At 41.3% G+C, this 26,278-nt stretch overlaps 2 protein-coding genes and 1 pseudogene across 3 annotated transcripts in view; 2 read left to right on the top strand and 1 right to left on the bottom strand.

The window, feature by feature from the left end:
• The window catches only part of slc44a5a (solute carrier family 44 member 5a), a 30,283-nt gene extending 9,393 nt beyond the window's left edge, over positions 1-20,890 (bottom strand). Inside the window, exons 1-9 of one of the 2 annotated variants that reach the window (XR_011238745.1) lie at positions 20,603-20,890; positions 8,479-8,527; positions 7,615-7,688; positions 4,729-4,813; positions 1,406-1,490; positions 1,049-1,177; positions 713-773; positions 259-382; positions 77-160 (exon numbers count right to left, since the gene is read on the bottom strand). Coding sequence is in view for 1 of the 2 variants with exons in the window: in XM_069511087.1 (XP_069367188.1) it covers positions 77-160; positions 259-382; positions 713-773; positions 1,049-1,177; positions 1,406-1,490; positions 4,729-4,813; positions 7,615-7,688; positions 8,479-8,527; positions 20,603-20,690 (779 nt within the window). In the remaining variant the exon portion in view is untranslated. The remainder of the gene's footprint in view (positions 1-76; positions 161-258; positions 383-712; positions 774-1,048; positions 1,178-1,405; positions 1,491-4,728; positions 4,814-7,614; positions 7,689-8,478; positions 8,528-20,602) is intronic. The other variant, XM_069511087.1, reaches the window with a different exon arrangement.
• LOC138405137 (zinc finger protein 24-like) lies at positions 12,660-14,131 on the top strand (the record flags this gene model as incomplete). The annotated part of the gene is made up of 2 exons (XM_069511624.1): positions 12,660-13,285; positions 13,768-14,131. Coding segments are annotated over 2 exons (807 nt in total), but the record flags the coding sequence as incomplete, so codon positions are not given.
• Positions 20,891-25,060: 4,170 nt separating the features above from the next.
• LOC138405153 (uncharacterized) lies at positions 25,061-26,058 on the top strand (annotated as a pseudogene).
• The last annotated feature ends 220 nt before the right edge of the window (positions 26,059-26,278 follow it).

Here is a 26,278-nt window from a genome sequence, read left to right as displayed (position 1 = left end):
TGTGGCCTAAATACACTTGAGACCAGAGTAGATGGTGGGGTTTTCCACAAATGTTGTATATTGTTTTTGTAGTTACATGAGTATCCATGCCCAGGACTGAGAATAATCCTCCATTATCTTCATGCCCATCTCCTTAGTGTCCACAAGTCCTGTTATAGTCCTGCTCAGTGGAGAGAGAAATTACTTAATCTGTAGATATGAAGTCTGTATATGAGTTCATAAAAATGAATGAATGAGTAAAATAATAAGTTGCAGTACTTGGTAGCATGTTGGAGTTCACTGACACTGTGTGGAATTTCCAGAGCATCTTTAAACCTAGTTCTGTTTGCTATAGTCACAGTCCCATTCAGAGTGGTGAAGTCTGGTAGACATCTTTGGAGAACTGATATACAAACATAAATACACAAAGATGAGAGTGATACTAATACACTGTGAGCACACTGATGTTGTCTAACTTCCTACTGTCTAACTCTGATGACTCCTCTGAAACTGCTTTTATACCAGGGGAAGAAATATTAAGCTGATAAGCAAATCCATCCATTATGTAAATACATTCTATAATAGTGAGGATTTATTTGAGTGAGTAGATAGTTATTTAGATTTTTTGGCTTGTCAAATGTGGACTTCTCTTACCTACCATTCAATGTAAACACTGACATACAGTAATTGGTTGAAATGTTGCATTAGTTGTGGGAGATTGTCTAATCCTTACATGGTCTACTGGGTATGATCATGGAGGGGCAGTCCTCATCTCTTAGAACCTGAGATACTGGCTGGAAAACACAGGACAGACAGGAAAGTGAGAATAACAACCTGTTTGTGCATGCTTTTGTGTGTGTGTGTGTGTGTGTTCTGCTGGTCTTTGTGAATTGATGTGTTCTGTGCGTTTTGCACCAACACAAAGGAGAAAAATAATTTAAAACATAAGTTCCAAGAGAGAGCTGCTGGTATGAATGTTAAGTACATCACCTGCAAAGATGCTTTTTTAAACAATAGTTTATCATGTGTGTCTTAATGATAAATGCATGACTTATATCAGCATCAGTACCTTTTCAGGGTTATTAAATCCAGGCTTACAGAACTGTTTATAGTATTCCCAGTAACTCTTGTTGAGTTTGTGTTGCAGCTGCGTCTCACTGTAGGTGGCAAACTTGTCAGGGCACTGTGACACACACATCTGGAATGAAATTAACACAGATAGTTAAGTTTGCTAATGCATTCAGGAAGATATCTAGCTATTGTTATGGACATGTGCACTGTCATAAACATCAAGCTACTTTAGCTCAGCCTCAAATTTGTGTTTTAGGTATGGAGTCCTCTCTGTGTCTGAGTCCTCAGGTTAATTATCTTAATGTTTAACTGATATGATATATCAGGAGCTGTGTGTGGTATTATGTGAAGATACCTGTGTTGTGGGGCACAGCAGGTTGATGAGTATAGCTGGGTTGGCACATTTTAAGATGTTGAAGTAGAATAGGATGGGTTTCTTCCTGCAAAAAAAGTGTTTAATACCATATGTGATCATTCTGTGACCTTTGACAAGGCCAGAGTTATTTAGCCTATTTCTAACAATGCTGCTTCACTTTTCTATATTTGCAAGCAATAGCAGAGCAGAAAGAAGAAATTTTTGTTTAGCAGGGTAATACCTTTATAAACATGGTGATCTGACCTCCTATTTCGTAAGAATGACATGTTGGTCACAGATGTTGGTCCTAAACCGAACAAACTAGTTTTGTTGCCTAAACTTATAAATGGCAACTGAAAATAATAAACCAACTATGTCTGAAAACTAAGTCACTCTTCATACATCCTCATCTGACTGCCTATAGGCAGCTCAAAAGCACCTGGTGGCAGCAGATGTCACCCACTTCTATATGGTGCTTATTAAGTGGCAAATTGCATAAGTTTCTCTTTTCTCTCTGCTGTTTTTGATGAAAATGCACCAATGCCAAGAAATACAGCCTAATAGCTGCTGTGTGACTACTTGCAGCTGGGTGCAAACAGACATTAAATTATATATAATTTCTTTCACTGAGGCATTGGAACAAGCAGGACTGTGTTTTCTTCATTATACAAAATCATCTAGGTAAGGTAAGGGCAAAATAAGAAGTTTGACAGGTAAATTAGCAAAATATCTCACTGCTAAACTGTAGTGTGCCCAATTGTGAGAGTGAAAACTGGAGAAAAACATTCATTGTAGATTTGTGTAAAAGGAAAAGCTGTAGAGCCACTGTCAAACTACACTGTAGCCAGTTATCTAGAGAAAAAGAAAAATACATCAGCCAACTACAAGGCTTGGTTAGGCCCTTGATTAATAAAAAGAACACACTTCTGGAGTCTCAGGGATATACTTTGTTAGAGCAGAATCTAATACTATTGAAGTCAATGGTGAGTCCTTCTTCAGACGTAATAAACCAACAGAAAAAACATTACATGCCTCCATACTGCTCATGTGATGTCATTCAAGTGTCCAGAAGTGTTTTGTGGACTCGAACACTTCACCCACCCATCCATCGGCATAGTGGTGAGTAGATAATGAGTGAGTTTTCATTTTTTGGTGAACTATCCCTTTAAGACACTAATTAATTTTAGAAACTATAATGAGGGACTTGTACATTCAAAAGAAGTCACATTAAGTCCTACATTTCTTTGCACGGCCTGACCCCCAGCTTCACATCATTCCCAAAATCTCTGCATTTCCTCTCCATTAAAAGTCATTCCTCCATATTTATCTCTTCATTACATAGATTGCAGTTTTCTGGCTGCTACATGTTAGTGGTTAGAACTTGTACTGTTGTGTCATTGTGTGTGTGTGTGTGTGTGTGTGTGTGTGTGTGTGTGTGTGTGTGTTTACATATGTTCTTTGGCCAGATAAAGACACATGCTGGAATTGGTATTTCCCATACTGCAGCCATTTTTGGTCAAAACAAGTGATACAACATTGTTCTTTCAGAGGTCGAGCTGACCCCAATATAATCTCCCCTTCTTGGGTCCATAGACACCAAACCATCTATTAGCAAATCATTCCACTGACAACAGCAACATTTCACTCAACTATTCAAATCTTCCAACAACCTCATGGTCAACAGCATGCTGCACATGATTATGACTCATCAAGGCAGTTAACGTACTTTTAAACCCATCAGAGCCCGATGACTGCAGCTGGCACCTCAGTGTGACTCATCTCTGATGTCCAAGTTTGAACTTTGGTCTAATCAAGCCCTGCCTATCATCTTGCCATTCAAGAAGAGCTGTCATGTGCATGAACACGTTCATATTTTTTATGAACAATAAACTGAATGAGTCAGTTTATATACGATGAATGTGAATGTGAGCGACGTATCGGGCCATCATGTGAAATATCAGGAGCAAGAGAAAATGTGTGTGCTCCCAGACAGACACACACACACACAAGCACACACACACACACACACACACACACACACACACAGGTCCCGGAGCTCCGCCTCCACCCACTCCTGTGCTGTGCCACTTACTGTTCATATCATATGAATATTTTCAATAGATAGAGCAAACCCTTCAGTCTGTCACAAAAAGGAAGCACCTTCTAAAAGGATGTGTGTCTTTATCTCTTAGTCACACACACAAAAACACACTTATCGCTCTCCTGCAGCCCACCAACAAAACAGTCTCATTCATCACTGTAGTTGCATCAGATTCATGAGGAGAAGTTTCATTTTGGACCTGTCACAAAGAGAATCAGTATCTCTTGTTAAAGTATGTGGACGAGAAAGAAGAGAAGACAACTGTACATTTGAGTTTCATTTTAAATTCACTCAATTACAGCATGACAAGCTCTGGTGTAAATCATAAAAAATATTATTGAAGTGAACAAAGACATATTTAATGTTTTCACATGCGCTTTTCCTTCAATGCCTTGTCAAAATGTCTGCTGTGAAAAAGGCCTATTTGGGCACAGGCTCACTCTGAGCCTCAGATCCACTGAACGACCCAACATCCCCCCCCAATCTCACAACTCATTATTAACACACAAGATACATTTTTATGTATGTTGTTATTTGAAACAATGTTTAATATTGTATTTGAAATCTATTTGACCTTCTTTAAACACGTGCCCCCTTCATAAAGAACACGAGCCTAAATAAAGAAACTGCAGTATTCATTTAAAACTTTCTATTACAGTAAAGGTGTATCAAACTAAAAACAATTCATTAAAATTCAATCAACTACAATTATTAAAATTCAATCAGCTACAATAACAGATCATTCATTCATTAACTTGCCATTCTATTAGGGCTATTAAGGGAATGAAACGATCACCCCATGGTCTTCTCCACATATTTGGAGAAACCAATGGATGCAGGCCACAGGACAGACACTCTTCTATGCTTTTTGAAACATCTCTGTCCTGGGGAGCTTACCGATTGGAGGATTGAAGGGCTCTTGACTAGATTTTGTTAGACCAGGAAATAAAAAGTGTACAGCTAATGTGTCCCAAATTTCCCAAATTCAACCTTCACACTACAATTCTGTCGACACAGAATAAAATTACATTAAATTAAATCACATTTTCAGGAAAGTACAGAATAAAACTAATCTCTTATCCCTTATGTCTTGAGTAACTTCATGTGAACCTATGAAACAAGTCAGGTTGAAACAAGTCAGGTTATAATGATATTAATGTTCTGCACAGCTGTTTAAAAGACTGTGGAACCAAACGGCGAGGGTGTAAAAACATTGACTTACGCATTGGGAGTTCCTTTTTGCCCACAGAACTGGCCATAGCTGTCTGTTGGATGGAGAACCTTCCTGGGGTCCCCATGTAACCAGGCTGGGCAGATGGACAGAAGATACAGTGTATTTGCATCAGTCTGCATCAAATAAGCACTTACACAGTGTGGTTATTGCGAACTATCTGATATCTTAATATTTATATATTTAATTACACATTTATGTTGATATTGAAAATGTTTATGATACTAAAATGTCAAAAGAAAAATATTAGAAAAATAATTGCTTCTTACTGTTTATTGAATTTGCACAACACAACAGAGAAGGATTTGTGTGTGGTTGCGTGCAAGTATGCATGCATGAGTGAGTGTGTGTGTGCATGGGTGTGTGTCTGATGGAAGGAGGGAGGAATGAGGAATAAAGGAGATGGGGTATAAGTACAAAGTACAGTCAGCGGCTATGCATGAGAGAATGAGGCTGATGTCATCAGGAATGATGTCATCCATGTCTGGTAGTAGCAGAGCTGGGTTTTAGAAACTGTCTTTGTTTTAGTGTGTGCACCTGTTAGTGTGATTATGTGTGTTTCTGTGTGCATGCACTCTATTCAGACTACCATTCAATCACACACAAGATAAGAACACATATGCAAGTGTGTATGTGTGCACGTGTTGGAGTATGTGTAGAAATTAAGACTTGTGTGGTAAGTGCATGCTTGTCTGTACAAAGTAGGAATTGCGGGTTCAAATCCTATTTATTGGATGATGTCACCAGTAACCCCCCTCCCCTTACACATACACACACACACACACACACACACACACACACACACACACACACACACACACAAATGGATGACTGCTGTGTAACTGCATCTGCCATGTACTAACAAAGGAATGAGGTCATACTTGGATATGAGGCAACACACACACACAGATACACACATATGAAAATGAGACCACTTAAGGTAAAAGGAATTGGAGTAGTTGGAATCACACCTGCTGGCTTGCAGAGGTCGTCGTAAAAATGTAGGTACATATGTCCTCAGTTCTATTTGTGACAGTTTCAATCAGTAGCTTCAGTTATTTTTTCACTGACATGACAAGGTTAAGGAAAAGCACGCTATTTCAGTTTGAGGCTTGGTTTAGGTGGAACTTAAACAAATCAAACTGATATAGGTTGATACATGCACAGATCTGAGTGTTTGGTTTTCTCATTCAGACTGTCAGGATTCAACAATTCTGTACGAAAGAAGCTCCATGATCTAACTCCACCTTGATATCATACTAGAAAATGAGATTTAATGCTTGGCTATTGAGACAAAGATGATCTCATCCTTATGCTAGTGGAATATGGGTGTGCAGCCCCCATGTTTTAAATGCATTCACTCCATGAGGTCAAATTGTTAAAATAGAGCCCTAGTTTGTGAGCTCTCTCTGTGTCTCAGGGCAAAACATAGAAAAGCCTTGCAGTGATGTGAGTCCTCTCACTTCCCTGCTTTCTCTCTTGCTTTCTCTCCTGTCTTTTTTTCTCCCTCCTACCAAACGCCTATTTACTAATACAATCAATGTGATTGAGGCACAAAAGAAAAAGAAAGAAAAGGAAAGAAAGCTGGGAAACCAGCTCCCACAATAAAAAAACGAGTAAGTGAGAGAGAGAATGGAAGGACAGAAAAAGAGAGTAATTCTTAATTATCTGTTCAATATGATCAGACACATGATCAGTAATTACATTACAATATGTATTTTTTCACTGCTCTGATACCTAAGTAAACCAATGAAAAGTAAGATCATTGAGGACACTGGGTGACAGTGGTAATTACCCTGGATAGTTCTTCTGTGATATGAATAACAAGCAGCATTCTCGTTTTTAGATCTCAACACTTGAAGCAGCAATAATCAATTTCATTTGGGGATGGTGGAGCTGTAACCTTACACACAACATCTGATAAATTATTATGACCATCAGTTAGGGGGAATCTCTTGAATTTGTCTCTGGGTTTCATGTCCTAGAAACCGAGATCAAGTTCACTGTAGACAGTTACACCTATGATATGTGTCTTCGGTGTTCATCAAGATCTGATTGAAATCTGATTTAAAATCTGATGTAGCTACATTGATGGTGGCCTTTTTAAGTTAAATTGGCACGCTCAGTTCAGAGTGAACACAGAGAAAGATAATGCTGTGGTTCAGACCACTGTCCTGTGACAGAGTAAGTACTGGCACTAACGGGCATATCTTAGGTGTTACAACAGGAAGAGACAACAAACATGGCAGCCCCTAAAGAGGTTGATGAAGCTGCTGTTCCAACATCAATTACATCAGAACTGGGGAGTATTTCTTAATTGAAAGAAGAGCAGAAAACAACACTGAAGGCCTTTCTTGATAGAAAAGATGTTTTTGCTCTACTGCTAATTGGCAGACAGCCATACACAAATGCTTCATCCAATCACCTGCCAAGAACTTTTAAAAACCGCTCGCTCTTTTTTTCCAATAAAGTTTTAATAAAGTTTCCAATGAAATGTGCAGTACACCTGTGTGCGTCAGGTTAGAGGGATAACTGCCTCTGCATTTTATTTGTTCTTTTGTGTTATTGTGCTTCAAGTTGTCCTTTGTTTCATTACTATGAGCAACTTCTTTTACATTACACATTGTTGTTTTTCATTGTTGGTAGAATAATATCAATGTGTAGTTTAGGTTTGTAACCTTGGAAATAGCAGTTGATACATATTCATTTGGCAACAAGGCTAAACAAATTTTGTTCCTGAAGTGTATACAAACACAGTAGTGATATTATGTTGTGTGTGGCTTAGCATGATTGAGATCAAGAAGAAACAACAAAGACCATGTGTGTATTAACCAGAGAGCATGTTTTTCTTGTGTGTGTGTGTGGGTGTACACTCACCCACTATCCCCAGGGCCACATATGAGAGGATGACAATAACGAAGAACAAACAACACAAGACATCAGTGCAGCTTCTAAAGAGACAGACAAGAAACAAGTTGTAAACCACAGCAGAAAATATATTTTTAAAAAGTCTCTATACGTCCATTATAACTATCAGTTAGTGTTTACATACTGACTAGAATTGAGAATCATCACAAGCTGATTGTGAAGAGAAAACAGCATGAGATAGATAGTATGAGAGATAATTAAACATCTCATCTTAGTCACATCTAACCCTAAAGATGCAATTATAGATCCAAACGAGTAATTGTGAAAATGTGACCAGTTTAATACAGAAAAAGTTAACTGACTTCAGATACAAAGTGTTTATATACATTTAACCAACAACACTATCTATCACTAAAACTAAAAGCTGTAGAAGTATTTCATCCATTAACCATGATAAGACATCATTAAACATTAGTGGAGATCAGTAGAGATCTTTCCAGTTTTTTGACATTTTTAGCTGGTAAACCTAATATCTGCACAGGATGGAATGGAAATGTAAAAACTGATACAAGAAAATACACAAATTCAGATAATTCAATAGTTTTCTTAGTTTAATTCTTCATTGGCATCACTGATGGGTGTTAATAAGCTGAGACTCAGCAGACGACAGATGGTATGAATCACTGCAGACCAGATGTACTGCACAGCTTGTTTTTCCCTTAAGAAGACAATAAGGAGTGACCTTTCTAAAATATTATGGCAATAATGGTGAAGACAATATTTCATGAATGAGCTGGGCAAAACATCATGTTATTCAGGACAGAATCCATAAACCCTGCTGCTTTATGTAAATAAAAGGGGGGAGGTAGTTACCTTCTGCAGACTGGACCTCTGAAGGAAGGATCAAACTTGTGCGGTTCTCCTAGAAGACACAAAATATGTAAGTGTAGGTGTGTAGCAGATGGTTTGTCACACTGGGGATTGAACTGCTGACCTTCTAGTTGGAGGACAACCACTCTACTCCCACAGCTGCCCCAAATGTGTCTTTATACTGGTTCGGTCGCAACTCTCCGCCTGGCTCTCAATCATTAATTTCCCGTATTCTGCTACCGTTCGTGATCAGATTACTACCGCTTTTCGGACATTGGATTCCCTTTCACTTGCCCCGTCAGATTTATTTGCTGTAGGGCTGATATTCTGGTTTCGACCTCTACTTTTATCTGGATATTTTTTTGATCTCTGGTGAATAAATCACCTTTTCTGCACCTAAGATTGTCTGCTGTCATGCTCTTGGGTTCAATTCTGTCTCTAGTCGTCACAGAATAATCTGGCCAGTATGAACCCAGCTGACTCAGACCCTCTCGAGCAGGAGTTGAGGGCTCAAGTGGAGACTATTCAACATCAGCCTGGAATCTGTCCGTGACCATCTACAGAGGCTCACCATCTCCGAGCCTGCTGCTGTTCCTCCTTCTTCAACCAGTTGGCCAGCTCACTCATCTCCGGCTTCAGAGGCACAATTACCGCCCCCAGAATGCTATTCAGGTCTCCTGGAGCCTGTTGGTAATTCCTGGTCCATATTTTGCTTATGTTCCACCTCCGCCCTTCTTCCCTCCCCACGGAACAATCACGAGTAGCATTCATATATTGCTCCTCTCCAGCTGAGCCAAGGTATGGGGAACCGCTGAGTGTGAGAGACATTCTTCTTCCTGTGCCATGGTCGAGTTATTCTCCATTGAGCTCTTTTAAGGTTTTTGACCACACCACTCCCTGATAGAGAGGCATGGGTTCTGCTGAACCTCACCCAGGTCGTGCATACAGTGACAGACTACTCCATCGAGTTCCGCAGTGTTGTGCAGCCGTGAGTAAGTGGAATGCACCCTCACGTTTGATGCCTTTTAAAATGGACTGTTGGAAGGCATTAAGGACGAGTTGGCGGCACGGGAGCCCCCAGTGGATATGGATGCCCTAGTTGCTCTCCCCATCCGTACTGACAGACATCTCTTTGAATGGCAGAAGGAGAGGTCCGGCTTCGCTTGCTCCCAGGGTCAACCTCACCGATCCACTCGGTCTCCACCAAGACGATTACTTTCCACTGATTTCCAGTGATCCTCAGCAACCTGTTACTTGGGGCTATCCATGGCTGAAGAAACACAACCCTCACATAGAATGGGAGACTGGGGCTGTATTACAGTGGAGTAACTTCTGCCATGCTGTGTGACTTCATTCTGCTTGCTCCTCTACTATAAATCTCACACTTTTCTCAAGATGTATGGCCTTTTAGGAGTCCCTCCTGAATATCTGGAATCCAGAACTACAGCTCAGTGGTCGCCCCTCTCACAGCCCTCACATCCCAGAGATCTCCACTCCAGTGGACCCTGGCAGCTGATAAGGTCTGGTTGGCTGCAGAATATAAGCATGGATATTCAGCCAGTCTACCCCTCCCCCATGGCTTCCACAGCATTTGGTTTTGGTTGTACTTTGATTTCTACATTTACATTTTCTGCTCATTTGTGTATGGTTTTTGGGAGATGGAAGTGGACAACTGAGTTGGTGTGAATGCATCACTCTATATCTATGGGTGCCTTAGCACTCTCTCTGGGCTGGATGATTGATAGGATCTAGGTTATTAAAGTACTTGATTTAAATACATCTCACCATATTGACACATCCACACACTATAAACATTATAGTAACTTAATTTACTCAAGGGCCTGGCCTGGTAAACAAACACGTGGAATTTGCACAGGATTTAGTCTCACATTTTAATCACTACATTACATTTGTGATATTATGTGATCTCCTAGTTCTAGTGTGGTTTATCCTGATTATATTGCTATGTATATCTTTCTTTTTAAAATGTTATTTGGAAAAGGCAATATAACATATTATATGCAAATGTTTTCATTGTCTTTCAATAATTTTTTCATTTGATATTTTCACACATCTATATGATAGAAACATATGTATCATCTTAATTACTTGTATGTATTGCTACTTGGTGTGGCTGTGGCTGAGGGGGGTAGAGCAGTCGTCCTCCAACCAGAAGGTCAGAAGTTCAATCCCCAGTCTTCCCATCTGCATGCCAAAGTGCCCTTGGGCATGATACTGAACCCAAACTGCCCAATAGAACAACAAAAAGTGCTAGCTATAGAAGCACTCTATGTGTGAATGGGTGAATGGAAAAACTGTAGTGTAAAGCACTTTGAGTGGTCTTGAGGACTAGAAAAGCGCTATATAAATACAACCATTTACCATTTTACTTCAATCAGTATGCAGCTTTTACATTTCACCTTATTACATATGCCCATCACACCCATTGTTAAAAACTCATCTATAAAGAAATGAACCATTACATTTCTACAATTCGCTTTGAGAAGAGAAAAAGAAAAAAATACTTCTATGAAGTCTGCTCGCATTGGGGTTATAAATTCAATCTATTTATCCAAAATTTTGTAAAATTTGTGTTTTTGGACACTCGAAGAGTAGGTTAGTTTTTCCATTTTCAATATCTCCAAAATTATGCTGTGCCAATCTTCCAATATAGGTGGTCCTGGATTTAGCCAATTTCTTGTTATTGACTTTTTACTTGCTGCCAGAAGAGCCTGCGACAGCTTTATATCCCTCCTCTGATACAAAAACAAAATTTGTCCCAAATAAAGAGTCTCGAATTTTAAATTGGGACAGTCCCAGAATATATGGAAATGATTTGCCTTCTATGAGCCACATTTTATCCAACATGCCAAATTCATATTCTTGTATTATTCCTGGTAGGGGGTCTTAAAAAATCTTGTCATATTTTTCCAACAGTGTTCTCTGCAACCCATGGAATCAATGGAGGACCACTGAAATCTGCATATTTCCCCCAAAGCCTCTTCAGAAATTCCCTTTCCAGTTTCTTTTGCCCACTTTTCTTTGACATACAGGGTGTTTTCATTTTTAGCATTAAAGAGAGAATTATAGTCTAGTTATTGACTTATGTGGTATTGAACTAAAGGCTGATTTTAGAATTTTAGAAAACTTCTGATTGAAATAATGTCGTACTTGGAGGTATCTATAAAAAATGTGCTGTAGGCCCTGTTCCTCTTGCAGTGATTGAAAACTTTTCAGCACCCCCTTGTGTATAAATGAGAGATAGGTTATTAGCCCCTTTCCTATCTAGGATTTAAATCTTTTATCCCCTCTGTTGGGAAAAAATTCTTTATCATAAGCACACCATCTAAAAGATTTTGACAAATCGTAGATCCTGCATCTCTTCCAGCTCCCAAGTCCCAAGCTCTCTCCAAGTCCTCTATCAGCAATTATGGCCTGTCAGGAAAAAAATTATTAGACATTCCAAAATCCAATTCCTTCAATCTGGCTTCATACTCCCAGTTGCACCAATATAACAGAGGAGCTAGCTGTGAAGCATAAAAATAATTTCTTAGACAAGGAAGCGCCATACCCCCTTTTCTTTTCCCTAACTGTAAGGCACTAAATCAGATCCTCGGTTTCTTTCCTTGCCAAATAAACCGAGAAATCCATTTGTCCCATTCCCTGAATTGATTGTCATTTACCTCAATTGGAAGAGTCCGAAAAATGCTGTGGTGGCGGGGTATGGTTAGGGCGCCAACAGCTGTGCAGAATCAGGTAATCAGGCAATCAATAAGAGCACGCTGGTAACCTGGTTCTGCTCTCTTGCAGTAAGCTGGGTTCCTGAGACTGGAGCAGCTGGCGGACGTGTGTGGATGTGTGTGTGGGTTGAGAGACCCTTGTATATATGTGTGTCTGGTTGCCAGGCGAGGCCACCAGAATAAAGACTGTGTTAAAACGCCATTCTCTCCTCCTGTACTTTCCCGGAGTGGGCCAAGGAATCCCAAAGTGGCCGCCGACGGTGGCCCTACAACGTATGAACCGATGAAGACGACACAAAGGCGTACCTGGACCTCTTCGAGGGAACGGCAGAGGCCTGCGGGTGGCCATTGGAGGAGAGGGCTGTGCGCTTGCTGCCACTGCTCACCGGTGCTGCGCAGCTGGCTGCCCACAGTTTGCAGGCTTCCTCTTGGCATGACTAACACCGACTGAGGAGGGCAATCCTGGACCGGCTGGGTTGCACGCCAGAGAGACACCGATGCTGGTTCAGGAGCCTCGCCTTCGAGGAAGCCGGCCGCCCCTTCTCCCACGTGCAGCAGCTCCTGGATGTGGCGAGAAGATGGCTCCAGCCGGGACGCAACTCGGAGGACATCGTGGGGCCGGTGGCGCTGGAGCAATTCATCGCCGGCTTGGCCACCTCCACGGCCAACTGGATCCAGTGCCACCACCCCGGGGACATCCAACAGGCGATCATCCTGGCGGAGGACCACCTCTCACTTCCCCGGAGGAGCCAGAAGGAGGAAGCCCGGCAGCAGTCAATCCCGGCGGGGCGCCCAATACCCGCCCCAAGAAAGCAAGTCCCCCCAGCACCAGGCGGGACAGCCCTGCCCGGTGGACTGATGATGAATGAAAGAGCTCAGGCTGTTCCTCAGGGCCCAGCCTACGCATCCTGTCAACCGGCACCATGGGGGGCTCCTCAAACGCCGGGGCAGGAGTGCTGGCGGTGCGGCCAGTCGGGCCACTTTCGGCAGGGAATGCCTGCTGATGGAGGTGAGGCAGCTGCAGGGCGCCAGCCTCTTCCCACGGCCCGGGAGAGACGTACCATATACCGGTATGTATACAGGGGGGTACACACCAAGCTCTGCTGGACACGGGCTGTAATCAGACGATGATCCATCAGTGCTTTGTTCGAACAGGGGCATTGATGGAGGCTTCATGGGTGAAGGTGAGGTGTGTGCATGGGGATATTCACGAATACCCAGTGGTGACTCTGCTAATTTCATGTAAGGGAAAAAAACATAGAGTCGAGGCAGGGGTTAGTTCCCGTCTCACGCACCCCCTGATTTTGGGCACAGATTGGCCAGGGTTCCGGGGACAGGTGAGAGCGGCGCGCTCACGTGCGGTAGGGAAATGTGAGTTGTCTGCAGTGCTCACCGGGGAAACAGAGCCCGAGACTGTCGAGGGGGCGGCGGGAGTAGCGGAGCCTCGCTCGGAGGCTTATAGTGTTTTATAGTGCTTTACAGTGTTTTCTAAGAAAAGAACCTCTTGCTTGTTTTTCCGCACGCAACTAACTTTGTTTTTCCTGTAACCTAGGATCACCAGAGCTCAACCCGCCTGCCCTCGCTACTGCTCACCCTCCACCAGCCTTCAGCCTGTTGCCTGGCTGTCACGAGCTTGTTTCATTAAAGACTCTGTTCATTCACAAACTGTTCATCTCTGTGTCTGCTTCCAGGTCCAGCCACAACAAACCATAACATACTATGCTAAGGTTTAAAAAAAACTGATGGCTACAACAAGCTGTTTGTCTCCAGTCCTCCAGGCAGCAGTAATGCAGAAAACTATACAACAACATATAATGTTGTTATATAAATGGAGCAAGTTCACAACAACAGTAATTCAAAATGTGCTGCTCTTGATCAGAAAAGAGACAGACACTAGTAAAAAAGCATATTCAAAGCCCCTGAAATAATAGACTCAAAGTACAGTAAAAGATTTTACAAGCTACTGTGGACACTGACCAGCTGAAATAAAAAAGTGTATTGCTTCACCAATCAGGCATCTTTAGTACAATGAATTACCCCCTAACCAGGGACTTTGAGGGGGTGAAAATATTTCCCCAAAATTCAATTTAGCCTCTGGTCACTGTGGTGTGATGAATTTCCTGCCAGGGTTCCTAGCTCCTGTGGAAAGTTCCTGTGTGGAAATGTTGCTAACGTTGACAAGCAATCAACAGATCACAACCAGCTAGCTTAGACCCTTCCCAACTCCACCTATGGATGATCTGCAATGAAACTTAAGAAGTTTGTCAAACTATCACCTCTTTGCTTTTACTGAATGTTACTTTGACACAATGATAAAACAATATCCTGTAGGGAATCAAATGAAGATTAAGATTCCTATTTTTTGGTCCCACACACAGCATGCAACATGAAAACATGGGGAAATTTGACCTCTGTATCTAACCCATCCATGTGAACGGAGCACACACGGAACACAATCCACACAGTGACCACACACTGAACAGTGGGCAGCCATGAAGGCGCCCGGGGAGCAAATGAAATGCAGCTCCTTACTGTTGAGGAATTTTTGACCATCCTCACACATTACTGTATATGCCACTATATAGTATGTATACAGTGTATATTACTTCTGTACACCATTAAGAGAGTGGGGTCTGTCTAATTCCACACACACCCCCATTTCTCTCTTTGCAGTGCCTAAGGTCAGGTCATAGATAAAGGGACAAATAGAAGTACCTTGTAGCATGCATGCTTGGGGACTTTCATACCTATCTCAGATGCGCCCAAACAGAGAGGCACCAACTTCAACTCTTTCCTAAATTAAACCAGTGGCAAGATGTAAGGACAATGTGATTTAGGAATATATACTTTAGGCTGAACTATCCAATAGAATGTAAACACCTACATGTAATATATAGAGTAACAGCCATTCTTGCCATTCATGGATGTGCTGTTAGAATGGGTGACGCAAGTAGAGGAAGATATATGGGGATGCTGTGGGAGACATCTTCAGACGGGGTGGTGACAATTGCTTATGGTCTCCTTGATGCATCAAGTCTACATTAAAATCTACTGCATAGTGTTCTCCTTTCACCAGCTTCCAGAAACCTTCCATAACACTCATCATGTTGTTAACAAACATCAATCAGCCACAACATTTAAACTGTTTTAATATTGTTGCTGATTGATGTGTCTTAATGCAGAGTACTGTATATTAAGTATTTGCTGTTGCAAGTTAGTAATATACAAAATTGACTTATCCATTTAAAAAAATCTAAAATCAAATGATCAAACTTAGATTTTAGCCACAGGATCAAATGCCGATTGAGAGAAATTGTCTGAATACTTTACAATACTGTATATGTTACAATCATAACAATCAGAATCAAGCAGCAGTTTAAATCACTATTGTCGTGAGTCTCACATTAACAGACTTTATCAAAATATTGACTGACCACTTCCCTCCCAGAGTGATAAAAAGTTACACCATGCTTTCCTCTCCAGCTTTCTCACTGTGCTGTGTGATGTGTCTTCAGACCCATCCAGACAAGATTTGAATCACAGCTGGAGGATAAAAGTACACAAAGTGTCCAATGCTCTTACTGAACTTATCAACATTTCAGACACATTTTAGAGGAAAAGATACCATGTGAGGTGTGTTTGAATAAAATATCATATTGCTTCCCACAGTCATTACAAGTAACACACATATATACATATTATATGTAGAATGTATCTTTCACACTTCCTGAGGACAGAATTATATATATATAAATGTCCATCAATCATAGAAATCATAGAATAAGATCAAGCACAGAGGTTTTTAGTAAACAATTACTAAAAACCAAGAGAATACTTGCTTTTACTGGTGTTTGCCCGTTTCTGCCAGATAAGCAAAAACATTTTTGATTTACTAATGTTTCACAAAAAGAAAAAACTAAGGAAAACATACAAGGACAAGATGCTTTTCATGTGAAAAAAACAGCTCCAAAACCCTAAAATGTGGCTTTTAAAAATTGTGTGAGGACCAGTGAGTTCACAGGATTGTGACTGTACCACTGTGGTCAGGGGTAAAGAATTACCATGACATGCACAGTGAACAGGATTAAAGTCACTGAGCAGGGCAAGTAATATAAACATCACCCCACCTCACCTGAAGAGATACATCCACTCTGAATGTGGTTTAAAAAAGCTATTAGCTTTTAAATATCGAAGTCAGTGTCCATTCCAATCTTGTCTGTTGAAATGGGCTGTGCTAATGCTCCAGAGCTAATTCAGAATTATATTTAGTAATTCAACAGTTCTACCATGGCCTGTCCATTTTTTTGTTTTCAGGCTTGACATTGTGTGTAGAGAGTTTTATAAACAGCCTATGGTGCAGAGTGGTATAAGAAAACTTTGTGTTTGTGGGATTACTCGGCCCACTCCAGGAAAGTACGGGAGGAGAGAATGGCGTTTGAAATGTCTTTATTCAGGTTGCCTCTCCTGGCAACCACACACATATATATTGACACGGGTGTCTCAACCCACACACACACATCCACACATGTCTGCCCGCTGCTCCGGTCTCAGGACACCAGCCTACTACAAGAGAGAGAGCAGAACCAGGTTACCAGCATGCTCTTATTGATTGCCTGATCACCTGATTCTGCACAGCTGTCGGATCACCGGCTGAGCCACTCCTCCCTGTTGTCCAGCAGTTGGCGCCCTAACCATACCCCACCGCCACAGTGTTATCCTACTTGGTTTATTTGCAATGAAAATTTTTTGGTCAATGTTTTTCATGAATTGAATTTTATTACTGCTCATGTGTGTGGTTTTGTTAATAAACATGTTGAACAAAGTCGTCTTTGTCTGGTTGCATTGGTAGACAGCTCCTGGCAAGGGACTTTGCTACATGCAGTTTTTACATTGCAATTTCAGAGATTTCAGAGACCTAGCACACAATCTTGAGAGCAAATTTTTCATATAAAAGCTCTGTAATGCAGGTTGACATAAAGCAGTGCAGCAACAAAACAAACATTGTGCTTTTACTTCGAAGACAAATTGCCAAACTGGAAGTGAATCTATGAATGCTGTTGCCATAAGAATGATCAGCCGTGCTCTGTCTGTGTTCCTGATATGCTGAAATAAAATCAATCTTGTTGAGCCCCACACTGACTGCTATAGAGCACTGGTTTGCCTGTTTTTATTGATATTGAGCATATCTCATGTCCTCATCGCACCAAACTCAGCACTGCACTTCCCTGGGCCATTAACAATACACATGACAAGTGTGAAAGTGATGAACGGTTCTCGAGACAATCGTGGAATCAGTCAGTACATAGATGTGTTCTCTCATTGATTTTTAAATCACTAAATGTTTTTGCACCATTTCGTCTCTCTAATGGTTTGAAAATCAACGGCTGTCAGCTCCTTCAGATCCTCTCACTTGTGTCTTATTGGTGCTGAAGTGAAAGCTGTCTGCCTGCGTGGGTTAAAAGGATTCAGAATCTCTAAACACTTTTTCATCAAATCTTCAGACACAGCTTTTTAACAGTGTTGGGTGAAGATATTTGAGAGGAAAGCAATCATTTAGCCTACCTTGTCTTTTTTATCCTTCTATACATTTATACTGAGCCCCTGAATGGTCTGTGGGAATTTTGTGTGAAATTCTTTTTGTCCAGGAAAAGTTTAAACATTTTTTAAGGTAAAATAATGCAAGGGTACAAAAAACGTAATGTGAGGCTAAATCTAATTCTTTTGTCAAAGAACTCCAAAGTAGCTCAGAAAAAACTCCCATGGGGGCCATTTTTTAAACTAAAACCAAAGGTAAAATGTACTAACACAGAATATTCAGTCATTAAATATCAGTGTTGTTGAGTAGTTTTCTCTCTCCATTCTGCACATGACTGCACTCTGCACATCTTCTCCACAGAATGTTTCAATTGTCTCTCATGACAGGAGACTTTTACATGACTCTGAAAGAAACATTCTTTAAGATATTACTCACTTCAGACTGTTTTTTAGATCACAGCTTGTTGAATTCTGCATGATCCCTGCTGTGACCCTAACATCATTAAACCACTGAGTTCACCTGAGCAGCAAATACCGTAGCTGTTTCCTGAATGGATGTGCACAATAACACCTGCATTGACACAAATTAACTATTCAAAACTTTCCATTATAACTTGCTAAACACTAAGTTTAGTATGGTTCACTCCATGATTTGACAAGGAAGGTGCACTTTTCAATAAATGGTGTAACGCTGACCTAATAATCATGGTTTCCTTTGCGTATAGCAAGTATTATTTCTTTCAAGACCCAAAGATTTTAGGCTGCTGTGAAAGCTGTCAGTTTCATTAAACAACTGGACTATGACCATCTGAATAGGAGTCAGCTGCTAAGCACACTTTGCTTTTGTGGTCTATTCGCATTCACTGTATATTTATCGTATTTGATTGTATCAGGAACTCCAATGTTAACCTACTATCAAAGCCATCTTAGAAGATCTGAAAATCTATTTTTGCAAGTACAATTGATAACCATGGTGATGTCTGATTACAATGCATCACCATGCACTTACTTTGATAATAACAGTCAAAAGCAATTCCAACGATGGTGCCCTGCCCCTATGTGTTGCAATAAAAGTCCCTTTTCCTTCTGTCTCATTATTCATGACCTGTAGTCAATTTACAGTCTAATACAGTCTCTATCCATCCATCAACTATACCATCTATTCTATCAGGGTCCCCAGATGGCTGGTACCCACTGACTAAGTTTCATTCACTGAAATTTGATTCAACACAGGATTTCATGTTGGGCTGATGATGTGGAAAACCTCCACCCAAACTGTCCTCTCAGGTACCTGCTGGTCCATGACACTACCCATTTTCCGGGTGCTCATATGGTTCATATGTAATAGATCAGTGTGAACATGAAATAGACCACTAAAAGGCCACAATGTCTGGACTACTTAAACCAAACTTCAGGTCTGAAAGTGACAGAAATATCAGCAGCTTGCAAAAATTAAACCTGTCTATTGAAAAGTTTGTTGTTGTTGTTTTAAAATTTTTGTTCTAGCAGTGAGCACCATTTATATTGAATCTGTACACTGCATAGCACTATAATTGTCCACATATCACTTAAACATAAATAATACCATGATTGAATAAAGTTGCAGTTATTTTCTACCTGAGGTTTGTAATGCTAGATATTGAGGTGTTAATGATAAGGCAGTGAACGCTTTACAGCTACTGGAATTCATCTGAATGTGTAAACACACCCACCCACCCGAACACACACAGTGAGAGATAAGTTGACCTCAGGGTTTTATCAGCAGTCACAAACTAGGAAAATAGAGAGGGGATGATAATAAAATATTATCACTAATAATAATCGTCGGTTGGTTTGATATGCCAAAATCTTCTCTCTTTATTCAAAATGTTATATTTGATACAGTGAGCATGCAGTGAGTGGAAAAGAAGGCAGGCTAAGTGAGCAGCATCTTTGTTGAGGTAAACAGACCTGAGGTCAGCTGATGGCATTAGTGAAGTAATACTCTGGTAATCTTTATCTTTCTGCTGACCAAAATAGCCTTGGTCTGCTCTTTACAATGCACCAACACCTAAACCCCGCAGTTGTTGGCTATTTTGAGCTACTCATAAGAAATCCTCAGTATCCTACTAAACATACAGCATCCCCTGACTGTTATATAAACCAAAGGCACAGCAAACACATTTTATTTGTGAAAATAGAGTTGAATACAGATTTATCTGTGGCTGTCTGGATGACTGAGGCAGAGCTTTAAACAACCCTTTGAAGGAACAATGCAACACCCAATTATTGTCCAATGTCTCACTTGATTACAGTATTTATGCAGGCTCATTGAATGAGGTTTGCAGACATTTCAGGTTCAATCAATTAAAATCAGCTTTTCCCTCATCTCTCAGGTTTGTTGCTTAACAAGCTGGTTGGGAGTTTCATTGTAAAAACCAACTTTAAATTCACATATGAAAGATATTTGTATTTTTCAGTCTTTGCTACTAAACTTGAACTCTGAAAAACAAAACAATACAGTCGAAAACTATACTTGACACACACACATACACACACACACACGCCTGCTTTTATTTTGAGTTATTTTTACATTTCAAGAGGGAAGTCAAGAACCATCCTCACGTCATGTCAGCGCTCATTGAGACAGTGTGGGGGTCCAGGTGTTGAAGTCCTGCTTTGTGGTCTAATGGAAGTTATTTGTTAAAGTGGCTTGTAGACCGATGTAGATAAGGAAGCGTCATCAATCCATCAGCCCTTTTAACTAATGATAAATACGCAGTGCATATTCATCGTATCACATAATGTCCTAACACTGGACTCAAAGTGTCGCTGTGTGAAGCTGTCAGCCGTCACACTGCTCTGGTACTCACCATAGTAGCGCCCTGGTGCTGCAGCCGCAGCCACCGTCTCGCTATGAACCATAGCTGATCTTCCCGGTGTGTACCGGTGTGGCGCCATGACGCGCGGTGCGGTGCTGTCCGTGTACAAAGGAAAGATGAATGAAGCGGCAGCAGACCGTGCTGCTCATGTATGCTCCTCTGCTCCCCTCCTCCCCTTTCCTTCTCTCCTCCTGTCTTCTCTCCTTCTCCCACATCTCTCTCCTCCTCTTGTCCCTTCTCTACTCCTGACTCCTCTCCTTCACTCTTGCAGTCTCTTCTTTTTTTGTGCCCTATCCTTTCTCATCTTGTCTCCTCTCCTTGTCTCCTCCTCTCCTCCTGAACCCTCTCCTTCACTCCTTTGGTCTTCTCTACTGTTTCCTACTCTTCTCATGTCTGTTGTGGTGGTGGACCTATGAGAAAACATTTTTTTGAGATTGAACCAAGATATTGGTTTTGTGGTTTGGCAAGGAATGGCATCCTCCACCAGTCTGGCATGGAGTGAGGATAGTCCGGCCTGATAATCACATCATTGTTGTTATGCCTTTGGGCATTTATATGTTCAAAATAAATGTGAATGTGAATCAGAACAATATGTAATGTTCACATTACAGTAATTATAAACATTTTAGTTAATATTAAAGTTGGGATAAGATTGCCAAGTAACTAATTGAGTCCCATAAAATCATGAAACTTAGTTTTATAATTAGCATAGTAACAGTAACCAAAATCACCATATCAGTAGTATCAGTAGTTGAAGGATTTTGAGTTTGTGGCAGTGTAGAAGTGGGCTAATTCACAATTAAAGAGGCATAAACAGGCAGCATGTATATTTAGAAACGTTTATTCAAAGATAACAAGTTAAAATTGGATATGGGTGCCAGGTTTGAGGAGAGGTTAGTCGCAAGACCAAGTACTGGATGTACTGTGTTGGTGGAAAATACCAACATCAACTAACAAATAACAGACATAGTAATAATGTTCATTGAATACATTGACTTGGATCAATACACACTGACAAGGTAAAACAGTCTCTTGTATAGCCTTATTACTTTATGCTGGGCTAGGCCCAAGTAAGATACCAAGTCCATGGAAAGGGACCTTTTGTGTGCTGTTCGAAGTCCAGTGAACTATGAATGCTGACTGGTTGATCTTTAGAAAGAATTAGCCCCTTAATGTTCACTCTGGTCTGTGGCTCCTGTTGTTTACAAAATCTGCTGACACTTTGTGTCGTGGCCGCTGGTGCTGAAATCCTTGGGCTGACCCTTGGGTCGCTTACAAAGAGAGAGAAGCAGAAGGGTAGCTGTCCTTTTATTTGCCCTGATGACATCCCAGCCGCGGATCAGAATGACCAATGGTGGCTGCAAGATGAGATGTCTCTAAGGACGGGAAGCTCTGCCTGCATGGGAGTGGTGAATGGTGGTGCTGCTGTTCAAGAGGCTGCTTGTTCACAGTCGGGAAATATGGACAGAGTCAGTCTAAGGAGCACCATGTGAGTAACGCTTCAGAGAACTCCTGCGGCCACTGCACCAATGAGGGACAGAATCTCCAAAAGCCAGGTTTTATGTGAAGAAATTGAGTATGACTTAAAAACCCATAGATGTCTTAATTTTGCAAGACACACAATGCCAATTCTAAAGATGAAGTAGACTGGGGTTTATGGTGAGAGGGTCCTTATGCTGTTGGTCATGGCTCTAACTTAAGCGCATGGCTAGCGATCCTGTTTTGAACAACCACAAATGCAACTGTTATATCTTGTACAGATGTAGTAAAGGTTCAGTTGTTAGGGCAGTAAAGGAAGGCAGTGTTCAGTTTTGTGGACATATATGCTCCAAATCAAGGTGCAGAGAGACTTATCTTTTTCACTGAGTTTAAAAAATAATTGAATAATTGATTTCAAAACAGATTTTCTGTGGACCAGTGAGGAACCCCATCCACAGTCTTCCCATAGCCTTGTTTGTCTTTTATTGTAACACAAGTAGATCTGCTCCACACATGGAGAACTAAACATCCACAATCTAGACAGTGCTCATGGGTAAGGGTCAGGAGTAACAGGGTAAGTGCAGTCAGACTGGATATGATTTTTAGCTGTCATAGTCTTGATTCCAGACTGAGTCTGTAACAGCTGGGACATCTGAGATGAGGAAGCTAGCAATAGATTTCAACAATGACCTGTTCAGTGCTGGCAGCTGTGACACCGATTGTGTGGTTGAGATAGTGGGGCTGCCTCGACTGGGTAACGCAGAGTCTGCTTCACTGGAGTCCAACATCACATTTGAACAGATCAGCTGTGATCTGTGTTCTGGTTCTGGACCCTACTGGGAAAAGACATCTATGAAGTTCTTAAAAACTGTTTGGACACTGGGATACTACCAGTGAAACTTCAGGAGCTGGATATGGGATTTTTTTCTATTGAGCATCAACATCTTTTGATAGAGTTGATAGTTCTTGAAAATGATATTGTTGTATTCAGGAGCCACCATCAAGGGTAAAAGCGGAGGGGGGCACACCTGGGATGCCAGGTGTTGCCGTTAAGCCCTGTGGAGGTGTCGTGGGCCTATCACAAAACACCAGTGAAGCAGGGTGCCCACCTGAAGACCCAAGTGAAGCAATTCCCCCTTCCCCAACCATCACCAAGTGCTGATTAAACGAGGGATTACACTATCAAGTCTTATGAGCTCAACTGAAAGTGGGGGAGGAGTCGGCCAACCAGTTCCTGTTCAGGGAGGCATCAGGCAGGCATGTCCCTTGTCTGGGATGTTATATGCTTTGGATATTGAGCCTCTCCTCCTTAGACAAGGATCTCACTTGGTTGGCCTTTTCCCATTTCGTTTTTCATAAGCAAACAGAATGATGGCCGATTCTAATTCTAACTGAACAGATATCGCATTTTATGACCAGGCTTCTTCTGCAAATGTCAACTGATCAAAATGTGATGGTCTTATACTTACATATACAGCGAAACAACAAAGACCAGCCAATATTGGAGCAGAGAAGAGATAAAATGTTTTGATGTCTTTCTGGGGAACAATGAGTTTAAGAGTAGGACCTGGGAGGGTTTAGCTGAAAAAATCAGTGCCTGATTTTCTCAATGGGCGTGGGTCCAACCCCAGTGATCTTACAGGGGGAGGGCCTTGGTAAATAGCAATCTTACTGCCTCCATGCTCTTGCTCTGGCACCTGGGGCATCTTTGCTGCCTCATAGAGCAAATAAGTTTCTCCTGGATCTAGATGGGTTGGAAATTTCACAAACTTACTGTTTTTACCAGACTTCCCCAGCATGCCGAAGAAGGGTCTGTTCTGTATGCTGTGACTGTAAACGTTCTCAACAGAGCATCCCTAGCTGGTGTTCAGGAGTCGAGGTGGTTTGATAAATTGGTGCCAGGATCATCCCCAATAGGCAGCTGGAAGTCCTTGTACAAAACTCCCTTGGAGATAAGCAGCTTGAATCTCCAGGATACTGTTTCTACATGGCTAAAGAATCAAGAGTTCTCAACTTTTGAGTGGAAACATTTTTTGTTTTGTGTATGAAGATTGAATGGATGGGATTAATATACATGGTGCTAGTATGTATGTTTCTACCCAAACTTACTTGCTTGTGTTTTTTTCATATTTTAGATGAAAAAAAGACCAATAAAGGGATGGATAAAAGTCAAATGTCCCCTCCCTCTCTCTCTTCTCCTTCAGACATGCTCATGCTCTCTGTGGAGAAGTCAAGTCAAACAGTGGAGTACAAACTGCATGGGACAATGTCAATCGGACTCCACCTGCTGCCTCAAACTGGAACTGGGATTTATTAAACCCCAATTAAAGACGATTCATTACAGCTCATAGTATTTTAATGCTTTATTTTTTCAGACAAGTGATGACAAAAGATCATAATAAAATCACTAATACTACATAAAATACATAAAATGTGACCCTAAGAAGGTTTCCCAGCACACATCATCACATCATCAGCACTTATCATGGTTTCAATTATCTGCTTATTTTGCATTTATTTCATGTGATGTAAAAACACACAGGTACACTGGTACTCAAGATATAATTCAATTCAATTCAATTCAATTTTATTTGTACAGTGCCAAATCATAATTTCATTATCTCAAGGCACTTTACATAGAAGGTCAAGACCTTAAATGGTGTTTTCAGTAACATCAATAATTCCAAAAACAACATCTGTCATTAGTTCACATTTGCTGACGTACTACAATGAGCGTATGGAGTCATTTCCGGTTGTTGTTATCGCTGTTGTGTCTGTCGCTGTTCTGAATACTGCTCTCTTCCCTATTATATTTCTATTTTTCTGAAAACGTTTCCGTATCAACTCTGTATCTATACACAATCATGACCTTTATCTCCTGCTTCGTGCCTGCCACTCTCACGCTAAACATCGGTGAAGCGTAATTTCTTTGCCGGTTAGCAAACTAAGCTCCTAGGTTTAGCGGGAGCCATGGCTTCCCCCTCTTCCTCTCCCTCTCCTGCCCTTTCTTGCTTAGTGTTTCTGATGATTAGCCACTCCTCTGCCTCCTTTAGTGGTAAAGATATGTGTATTAAATGTAGTTTATTCAGTAAATTCAGTTGGAGGCGAGGCTTAGTCAGCTAGAGGCACGACTCAGCACCATTGAGGCACAACCTTTAGTGGCTAGCATTAGCTTGTCCTCGGTAGATGGTGTGAGCCCAGTAGCAATAGCGTTAGCTTCCTCAGCCCCCCCAGCGGTTCCCGAGCAGCCGGGAAGTCAGGGTGATTGGGTGACTGTCCGAGGAAAGAAGCATAGCGCTAAATCAAAGCCACCGGCACACCACCATCACATTTGTGTTTCCAATCAATTTTCCCCTCTCAGCAACGCACCGGCTGAGGACACGACTCTGGTCATTGGAGACTCCGTAGTAAGACATGTGAAGTTTACGTCACCAGCGACCATAGTTAAGTGTATCCCCGGGGCCAGAGCTGGAGACATAGAGTCAAATCTTAAACTGCTGGCTTAAATTTAATACGATTATTATCCACATCTGCAGTAATGACACCCGCCTGCATCAGTCGGAGGTCACTAAAATTAATGTTAAATCGATGTCCGATACCAAAACTATGTCCGACACCGTAATCTTCTCTGGCCCCCTTCCAAATATAAGTAGTGATGACATGTTTAGTCGCATGCATCAATTTAACAGCTGGTTGTCGAAGTGGTGCCTGGACAATAATGTGGGCTATATATACAATTGGCCAAAATTCTGGGGAAAGCCTGGTCTCATGAGGAGAGATGGCATCCACCCCACTTTGGATGGAGCCTCTCTTATGGCTAGAAATATTATAACTTATTTAACTTGACAATTCAGAGTCGAGACCAGGCAGCTGAGTTGCAGACACTTCTCTGCGCTTCTGGATCAGTCACCTACATCTGCAGTCCACAGTAACCTAGTAAAAATCAAGACAACCCATGCCACAGAATCTAAACATAGTAAAATTAAATGTGGCTTACTAAACGTCAGATCACTCAGGTCCAAATCTCTACTGATCAATGACCTGATTAGTGATCAGAAATTTCAGAAATGATTTATTCTGTATAACAGAATCCTGGCTCCAACAGGACGAATTTGTGATCCTAAATTAAGCTACACCTCCAACCCACAGTAATACTGGGTTCGGGAGGCAGACACTGTCTCAGCATTT

This window comes from Paralichthys olivaceus, chromosome 16 (genome assembly GCF_024713975.1).
Source record: "Paralichthys olivaceus isolate ysfri-2021 chromosome 16, ASM2471397v2, whole genome shotgun sequence".
NCBI lineage: Eukaryota > Metazoa > Chordata > Actinopteri > Pleuronectiformes > Paralichthyidae > Paralichthys > Paralichthys olivaceus.
Note: the sequence above shows the minus strand (reverse complement) of the source record. Positions and strands in the feature narration are given on the sequence as shown.